General features: G+C 58.2%; 1 protein-coding gene across 1 annotated transcript; it reads right to left on the bottom strand.

The window, feature by feature from the left end:
- Positions 1-4,387: 4,387 nt before the first annotated feature.
- On the bottom strand, positions 4,388-9,552 carry LOC136059671 (histidine triad nucleotide-binding protein 1-like). Its single transcript, XM_065753780.1, is given in 5 exon segments — positions 4,388-4,597; positions 4,600-4,725; positions 5,607-5,685; positions 8,428-8,454; positions 9,428-9,552. Coding segments are annotated over 5 exon segments (468 nt in total). The 3' UTR covers positions 4,388-4,486.
- Between the last annotated feature and the right edge of the window lie 255 nt (positions 9,553-9,807).

Here is a 9,807-nt window from a genome sequence, read left to right as displayed (position 1 = left end):
TACAACACTCCCTCCGCCCCGAACCTCCCCCACTCGGCGCGACCCTCGGTGGCGCTCATTGGCCGACGGAGCGCCGCCGCCGACCGTTGCCGCGCCCCGGTTGGCTGTCTCGCCTGCTCTGCCGCGCCCTGCCGTGCCTTCGCCTCCCCTTTACGCTTGTCCCCGCCCTGTTGGCGGCTCCGCTCCCGTCGTCCCGGTGCTTTTCGGGGCTCGGGGAATTCGCGCGCGCCTCCGGGCGCGCAGGGGGCGACCTGAGGGGAGCGGGCGGGCAGGGGCGGGCGGGCAGGGGCGGGCGTCTCCGCGAACGGAATCTGCGCCCTCTAGTGCTGCGCCCCGAAATCTGCGGCGGGGAAACGAGGCCCGCAGAAAAGGCCCCCCAAGTATTTCGGATCGCCCTTATCGGCTCCTCCGCAAACGCGCTGGGCGCGTTTGGTTTTTGGCTGCCGATCCCTCCAGTCAAGCGACCGCCTATTGGCGGGGCAGCCCAGGAGTTTGCCATCTTTGGAAGAAGGGACAGGCAACTCGGGAACAGTACGAGGATGTTGCTAGGATATGCAGAGAGAAAATTAGAAAGGCAAAAGCCCAGCAAGATCTTCATGTGGCCGCCACTGTTCGAGACGATTAAAACAACGATTTTACAAAGATACTAACAGCAAGGGGAGGGCCAAGGAGAATCCCCTTTCCTTATTCGATGCGGTGGGGAACATCGCCACCGAGGAGGAGGAGGAGGAGGAGGAATAGGCCGAAGTTCTCAATGCTGCCTTTACTTCTGTCTTTGACAGTCAGACCAGCTGTCCTCAGGGTACGCAGCCCCCTGAGCGGCAAGACGGGGCCGGGGAGCAGAATAAACGCCGCACAGTTCAGGAGGAAGTGGTTAGCGACCTGCTACTCCTCCGAGACTGTCACAAGGCCGTGGGGCCACATGGGATCTGCCTGAGGGTCCTGAGGGAGCTGGCCGAAGTGATCGCCAAGCCGCTTTCCCTCAGTTATCCCTCGGCAGTCCTGGCCAACCCTCGAATTGGAAGCTGGGGGAAGATGGCAAGGCCTCAAACACACAGCACATCCTATATTATTACATAGAGGCACCTGGGGAACTGAGATAGGTTGGGATGGGGGTTGCCCGCCTTGCCGAGCTGGGACCTGCTGCCGTTCCTCCTTGCCTCTCAAGTTGGCTCTCTCTGCTCGACTACGGCAAGGGAGAGGGTCCGCTACGGTTTAGGGGGTGCAATCTCTGTGTCTTTCTCGCAGAGAGTCACTCCAACAGTCGATCTCCCGCTCGCGCTCTCTGATGGTCCTCAGTCTCTCGACCTCCTCCCTAAGCTCCACCACCAGGCTGAGCAGCTCGTCCGCCTGCTCGCACCGCACCGCACGCAGGTGGCATCCTTCCCATCCTCCCCCGGCAGCAGCAGGCTCCGGTGTTGGGAAATGGCTGCAGGAGCAGGGAGGTCACGGTGATATGTACGAGCATAGTTTGCACTGCAGCACAGACTATATACTCATGGAAAAGTATTAGATGTCGATAGGAGGTCATGATGGCCCTGGGCCAAGCGACAAACAACTCAAGGTGGACATGAATGCTTCAGCTGAGCAGCCCAAGTTGCCGAGATGTCTATGGGAAACTTCTGTGATTATGTTGTTCAGCCTGCCTTCAGCAAAGAGGGCCTCACAGGACTGCTGATAATTGTAACTATAGGTATTTTTTAGAGTAAGCTGTCCTTGATAGTCCATTCTGTTTAGCTAGCAGGTGTTCCCTTTGGGCTCTGTGTTATGCACTGGCCACGCTGATACGGTGCTCAAAGGAAACTACACTGTTTGAACCTTGACAAAAGTACAAGCAGGAGATGGTCTGCGGCGAGTGGGAGAGGAAAAGTGCACTTTGAAACAGGGGACGCCCTGCTAGCACTGCACTTCACATCCGCTGCCGACGCATTCCTGCCTGGTTTCTTAGGATTAGGATGAGATCAAAAGTCGCCTCCTCCAGAATGTGTTTCTCACTGCTGTTAATTGTTGGGAGTTGTTTTAAAGTTGTTTTTCTCAAGGCTCTCTACCAATGGTTGTGTGATATTTTATATACGCCCCTGTCTTGAACACTATAAGAATAAGGCTGTCCGGGTAATAAACTGAAGCCTGACCACTCGTATATTGAGCACTGTCGTGCTTCCCCACCCGAGAGCAATCGACTCTGACCCTGATATCCACGGCACTCAGGCACTCCCTGCAGCCAGAGACCTGAAGCGCCACATCTCTGCGCAGGCCCTCTGTGTCTGGGTCGCCACAGCCTTCTTGGGGGAAGCCCGCTGTCCGGTAGAGACCGTGTTTGAACCTGTGGTCTCAGGCTCTGTCAGCAGGAGAGCTGGTCTCCTGAGCAAAGACAAAAGCACTCAGGTGTCCTGCCACAAGACCCACCTCCCACACCTGCTGCTGCAGTAACGTATGGGCAGCGTGGGCTGTGCCCACGCTCGGACTTCCCTCCCTGTTGTCAGCGGACAGTAACACCCTTTTCTCACCCGAGGGCTGCTTTTCGCCTCACAGCCAAGGGTCAAGGTCAAGCTCAAGAGATAGGAGTGGGTAGTGCCAGCTCCACCCCTGCTGGCTCAGCAGCCCACCCTGAAGGACCCCCTCGGGGGACTCCACTCTCTGACCTGGTAGTCTCGGCTGCGGAGCAGACAAACCTCCCCCACGATTGAGGAGGACACAGTCAGAGACCTACTACTCCAACCGGACTGCCACAAGTCCATGGGGCCGGATGAGATTCACCCGAGAGTGCTGAGGGAACTGGCGGAGGTGATAGCCGAGCCGCTTTCCATCATCTATCAGCGCTCCTTGTTGACTGGTGAGGTCCCAGAAGACTGGAGGCTTGCCAATGTGACTCCCATCTACAAGAAGGGTTTTTAAGGAGGATGCGGGGAACTACGGGACTGCTAGCCTGACCTCGGTGCCAGGGAAGGCTATGGAGCAGACTGTCTTGAGGGAGATCACGTGGCATGTGCGGGACAACCGCGGGGTCAGGCCTAGCCTGACGAAGGGCGGGTCCTGCTTGACCAACCCGATCTCCTTCTATGATCTAGTGACCCGTCTGGCGGATGAGGGAAAGGCTGTTGATGTAGTCTACCTAGACTTCAGCAAAGCCTTTGACACTGTCTCCCACGGTATTCTCCCGCAGAAGCTGGCAGCCCGTGGCGTGGACGGGTACAATCTTGGCTGGGTAAGGAACTGGCTGGGTGGCCGGGCCCAGAGAGTGGTGGCGAATGGACTTAAATCCGGCTGGACACCGGTCACAAGCGGTGTTCCCCAGGGGTCGGTGCTGGGACCTGTCCTCTTCCATATCTTTACTGATGACCCGGACGAGGGCATTGAGTGCACCCTCAGTAAGTTTGCAGATGACACCAAGTTGGCTGGAAGTGTCGATCTGCCTGGGGGTAGCGAGGCCCTACAGAGGGATCTGGACAGGCCGGATAGCTGGGCTGAAGCCAACGGGATGAGGTTCAACAAGGCCAAATGCCAGGTCCTGCACTTTGGCCACAGCAACCCCAGGCATTGCTACAGGCTTGGGGCAGAGCGGCTGGAAGACCATGTCGAGGAAACGGACCCGGGGTATTGATTGACGCTCGGCTGAACGCGAGCCAGCAGCGCGCCCAGGTGGCCAAGAAGGCCAATGGCATCCTGGCTTGCATCAGAAACAGTCCTGCCAGCAGGAACAGGGAAGTCATTGTCCCCCCTGTACTCAGCACCGGTGAGGCCGCACCTCGAGTACTGTGTCCACTTTTGGGCCCCTCACTGCAAGAACGCCATTGAGGCCCTGGAGCGTGTTCAAAGAAGGGCAACAAAGATAGCGAGGGGTCTGGAGCACAGGCCTTACGAGGAGCGGCTGAAGGAGCTGGGATTGTTCAGTCTGGAGAAGAGGAGGCTCAGGGGAGACCTTGATTGCATTCTCTAACTACCTGAAGGGAGGTTGTAGTGAGCTGGGCGTCGGCCGCTTCTCTCGTGTAACCAGGGATAGGACTTGAGGGAATGGCTTCAAGCTGCGCCAGGGGAGGTTCAGGCTGGACGTTAGGAAATACTGCTTCTCTGAAAGAGTGGTCAGGCACTGGAATAGGCTGCCCAGGGAGGTGGTGGAGTCACCGACCCTGGAGGTGTTCAAGGACTATTTGGACGTTGCTTTCAGGGACATGGTTTAGTGACAACTAGTGGTGATGGGTGGATGGTTGGGCTGGGTGATCCTGGGTGATCCTGTGGGTCTTGGTGATTCTATGATGCTATGATTATCTTTGGGAGACGGACACCATCCTTGCTGATTCTATGATGCTATGATTATCTTTGGGAGACGGAGACCCCCTCGTTTTAACTTGCAGAACCATGTCCATCAGTAAGGACCTCGAGACAGAGATGATATCCCCATGCTCCATCTTTATTGTGCAAATGCTGCTCAGAGCTTTCTATTACCCTCCATAGACACCCACCAAAAACAATTATACATCAACGGTGGCTAGACTGACGGGCAACCTGTGAAATCTATTCGGTGGCCATCCGTACGCTCGCAGCAACTCCGGCGGTGCAAACATCTTAGCCGGGAGGCTGGCCCAACTGACGGTCGCCCAGAATACAGAGACGCGCGCGGTAGTCTGAAGGGCCTGAGGGTGAGTATCTCACAGCCATCCGGAATCCATTGGTCAGGCCCAGGTTAGCAGCACACTTGTCGTCAGCAATCATCAAACGCCCAAGAAGCTGGAGAAGGAAATAGCGTTACGGAAAGTAGCATGCCGCAACGCAAAGAAGAGCAGAGAGGGCAGGACGCAAAGGAAGGCGAGCAGAGAACCGTCCACAGAATGCGGTTAGCTAGTTCTTCGCAGTTCTAACGCTGCTCTTCAAATTACTGCCTGTCTGCAACGGACACGTTCCAAGCCAAGCTGCAAAGGCCGACTACGCGTAATGGGGGGAGGGGAAGCTAGGGGACTTACCATCTCTTTTCTTTTTCTTTTTTTCTCTTTGTTTTTTTTTTTTTTTTTATCACCCACTTCCCACGCCCCCCACTCCCCACTCTGAGCTAGACAGTAGCGGAAGACTACAAATCAGGCACAGAAGCCAGATTTGTCTCAGGGTTCCGGCCCCCCCATTACATCTTCGGGCGACGTTAAGTCTTTCTGGCAGAACAGAAAAACTCGATGTACGCTTTGTGAGCCCGCGCAAAAGCCATCCACCTTGACTTCTATAGCTGACAGTGAAACAACCAGCACCCCTCAGCCAGCTTTCCCTTTCCTCACCTCCGACCTGCTTAAAACCCCAAGCCCTCTTCTCCGTATTACAGCATGTACCGCCGTCCAGAAACCGTGCAAACAGGCATCGGGCCGTACTTCAGAACAGCACTGCATTTTGCACTACAAGTACGTATCCAGAAACGAGCATCGCTTTCTACCGCTACCCCCAGTCAAAACGCTCAGCTCCGTTAACAAGCTAGAGGCAAAAGATTACGGCGCCGGGAAACCCCAAGTAGCCTACTGTGCCTCTTTGCAGCATCAGGAGGAAAAAGGACGACAGGACAGAGCCTACTAAATTACCTACCGCTTACAGGTACCGTTTAGTGTACGGAAAGCCTCCACGGTACTTACCGGTCCACCAGAACCTTCCGCTTCGGATGACCTGGCAACGGCCTTCTCGGGAGCGGCTAGGAAAAAGCGTAGGAGCTTGGTGGAAAGCAAGGCAGTGGAGGAAGAGTACATGGTTACAACGGGATTGGCTTCGGAGAAAGGCAACAGCTTAAGCAGATCGCTACGCCCCACCGAACTCGTACAGAAGCAGATTATCGGGTACCCCAAACGCGAGACAAGATGGTGATTTTTCCTCAGCGATCTTTGAATTGGCCAATCCCTCTCCCTTGTATACACAAAACACCTTTTCACAGGCTCCTGCTGCTACGAGCACAGAGCGATTTTAAACCAAACCAAAAGCACCTCCATTTGTGCTTATGCCACTCTCTTATTTAGACCCTGCATAAATACTCAAGCGGCAAACAGTTGCTCACCATCCCTCAGTTACAGACAAATATCACCTTCCTATCCTACTTTGGACCGAGGCATTTTCAAAGAGCCTGGGGTTGGAACGGGTCCAGAGGAGGGCCACTAAAATGATCGGAGGGCTGGAGCACCTCTGCTGCGAGGAAAGGTGAAGGGAACTGGGCTTGTTTAGCTTGGGGAAGAGAAGGCTCCGGGGAGACCTCATTGTGGCCTTCCAGTACTTGAAGGGAGCGTATAAACAGGAGGGGGAACGATTGCTTACACGGGTTGACTGTGATAGGACAAGGGGGAACGGTTTTAAACTAAGACAGGGGAGATTTAGGTGAGATATCAGGAGGAAGCTTTTCACACAGAGGGTGACGATGCACTGGAACAGGTTGCCCAGAGACGTTGTGGATGCCCCATCCCTGGAGGCATTCAAGGCAAGGCAAGGCAAGGCAAGGCAAGGCAAGGCAAGGCAAGGCAAGGCAAGGCGGGATGTGGCTCTGGGCCCGCCTCGATACACGCGGACACACCACACGGTGGCGCTGGGAAGCCAGGCGAGCCAGACGGCACCGGCAAGCCAGTACGCGCCGCGGCAGCCCCGTGGCACCGAAGGAGCGCGGGGTTCTAGCGGAAGCACTGCAGTAAGCGAGCGTCACCAGCCAGAAAGGCACTTCCGTCCGTCCACTCGTCCCGCTCCGCCCCGGCCCGCCCCGTCGCTCGCCCCGCCGCACTCGCCGGCGCCGCAACGGGCCCTCGTTCCGGAGGGCCTGCGAGCGAGCTAGGCTGGGGGAGGGGTGGGAAGGGAGGAAGGGAAGGGGAAGAATCGCACAACGCAGAGCAAAGCCGCGGCTACCTCCTCGTCCGCAACGGCTCCTCGTCACGGATAACGTTGGCGGAGAACTCCTGGCGGGCGACTTTTCCGAAGAGAGCGGCGCCACCGCGCCAGGCGGCCGGCGACCTAACCGTCCTGCCGGCCATGACGGCGCCCGCTCGCTACAACACTCCCTCCGCCCCGAACCTCCCCCACTCGGCGCGACCCTCGGCGGCGCTCATTGGCCGACGGAGCGCCGCCGCCGACCGTTGCCGCGCCCCGGTTGGCTGTCTCGCCTGCTCTGCCGCGCCCTGCCGTGCCTTCGCCTCCCCTTTACGCTTGTCCCCGCCCTGTTGGCGGCTCCGCTCCCGTCGTCCCGGTGCTTTTCGGGGCTCGGGGAATTCGCGCGCGCCTCCGGGCGCGCAGGGGGCGACCTGAGGGGAGCGGGCGGGCAGGGGCGGGCGGGCAGGGGCGGGCGTCTCCGCGAACGGAATCTGCGCCCTCTAGTGCTGCGCCCCGAAATCTGCGGCGGGGAAACGAGGCCCGCAGAAAAGGCCCCCCAAGTATTTCGGATCGCCCTTATCGGCTCCTCCGCAAACGCGCTGGGCGCGTTTGGTTTTTGGCTGCCGATCCCTCCAGTCAAGCGACCGCCTATTGGCGGGGCAGCCCAGGAGTTTGCCATCTTTGGAAGAAGGGACAGGTAACTCGGGAACAGTACGAGGATGTTGCTAGGATATGCAGAGAGAAAATTAGAAAGGCAAAAGCCCAGCAAGATCTTCATGTGGCCGCCACTGTTCGAGACGATTAAAACAACGATTTTACAAAGATACTAACAGCAAGGGGAGGGCCATGGAGAATCCCCTTTCCTTATTCGATGCGGTGGGGAACATCGCCACCGAGGAGGAGGAGGAGGAGGAGGAATAGGCCGAAGTTCTCAATGCTGCCTTTACTTCTGTCTTTGACAGTCAGACCAGCTGTCCTCAGGGTACGCAGCCCCCTGAGCGGCAAGACGGGGCCGGGGAGCAGAATAAACGCCGCACAGTTCAGGAGGAAGCGGTTAGCGACCTGCTACTCCTCCGAGACTGTCACAAGGCCGTGGGGCCACATGGGATCTGCCTGAGGGTCCTGAGGGAGCTCGCCAAGCCGCTTTCCCGCAGTTATCCCTCGGCAGTCCTGGCCAACCCTCGAATTGGAAGCTGGGGGAAGATGGCAAGGCCTCAAACACACAGCACATCCTATATTATTACATAGAGGCACCTAGGGAACTGAGATAGGTTGGGATGGGGGTTGCCCGCCTTGCCGAGCTGGGACCTGCTGCCGTTCCTCCTTGCCTCTCAAGTTGGCTCTCTCTGCTCGACTACGGCAAGGGAGAGGGTCCGCTACGGTTTAGGGGGTGCAATCTCTGTGTCTTTCTCGCAGAGAGTCACTCCAACAGTCGATCTCCCGCTCGCGCTCTCTGATGGTCCTCAGTCTCTCGACCTCCTCCCTAAGCTCCACCACCAGGCTGAGCAGCTCGTCCGCCTGCTCGCACCGCACCGCACGCAGGTGGCATCCTTCCCATCCTCCCCCGGCAGCAGCAGGCTCCGGTGTTGGGAAATGGCTGCAGGAGCAGGGAGGTCACGGTGATATGTACGAGCATAGTTTGCACTGCAGCACAGACTATATACTCATGGAAAAGTATTAGATGTCGATAGGAGGTCATGATGGCCCTGGGCCAAGCGACAAACAACTCAACACAAAACACCTTTTCACAGGCTCCTGCTGCTACGAGCACAGAGCGATTTTAAACCAAACCAAAAGCACCTCCATTTGTGCTTATGCCACTCTCTTATTTAGACCCTGCATAAATACTCAAGCGGCAAACAGTTGCTGAGGGGACTGACTCCCTCATTTGTGCTTATGCCACTCTCTTATTTAGACCCTGCATAAATACTCAAGCGGCAAACAGTTGCTGAGGGAACTGGGCTTGTTTAGCTTGGGGAAGAGAAGGCTCCGGGGAGACCTCATTGTGGCCTTCCAGTACTTGAAGGGAGCGTATAAACGGGAGGGGGAACGATTGCTTACACGGGCTGACTGTGATAGGACAAGGGGAACGGTTTTAAACTAAGACAGGGGAGATTTAGGTGAGATATCAGGAGGAAGCTTTTCACACAGAGGGTGACGATGCACTGGAACAGGTTGCCCAGAGACGTTGTGGATGCCCCATCCCTGGAGGCATTCAAGGCAAGGCAAGGCAAGGCAAGGCAAGGCAAGGCAGGATGTGGCTCTGGGCCCGCCTCGATACACGCGGACACACCACACGGTGGCGCTGGGAAGCCCGGCGAGCCAGACGGCACCGGCAAAGCCAGTATGCGCCGCGGCAGCCCCGTGGCACCAAAGGAGCGCGGGGTTCTAGCAGAAGCGCTGCAGTAAGCGAGCGTCACCAGCCAGAAAGGCACTTCCGTCCGTCCACTCGTCCCGCTCCGCCCCGGCCCGCCCCGTCGCTCGCCCCGCCGCACTCGCCGGCGCCGCAACGGGCCCTCGTTCCGGAGGGCCTGCGAGCGAGCTAGGCTGGGGGAGGGGTGGGAAGGGAGGAAGGGAAGGGGAAGAATCGCACAACGCAGAGCAAAGCCGCGGCTACCTCCTCGTCCGCAACGGCTCCTCGTCACGGATAACGTTGGCGGAGAACTCCTGGCGGGCGACTTTTCCGAAGAGAGCGGCGCCACCGCGCCAGGCGGCCGGCGACCTAACCGTCCTGCCTGCCATGACGGCGCCCGCTCGCTACAACACTCCCTCCGCCCCGAACCTCCCCCACTCGGCGCGGCCCTCGGCGGCGCTCATTGGCCGACGGAGCGCCGCCGCCGACCGTTGCCGCGCCCCGGTTGGCTGTCTCGCCTGCTCTGCCGCGCCCTGCCGTGCCTTCGCCTCCCCTTTACGCTTGTCCCCGCCCTGTTGGCGGCTCCGCTCCCGTCGTCCCGGTGCTTTTCGGGGCTCGGGGAATTCGCGCGCGCCTCCGGGCGC

The sequence above is a fragment of the Cyrtonyx montezumae genome, unplaced genomic scaffold, assembly GCF_038088225.1.
Source record: "Cyrtonyx montezumae isolate F1298 unplaced genomic scaffold, pur_monq_1.0 scaffold_81, whole genome shotgun sequence".
Classification (NCBI taxonomy): domain Eukaryota; kingdom Metazoa; phylum Chordata; class Aves; order Galliformes; family Odontophoridae; genus Cyrtonyx; species Cyrtonyx montezumae.
This window is presented reverse-complemented; position numbering and strand designations above follow the sequence as displayed.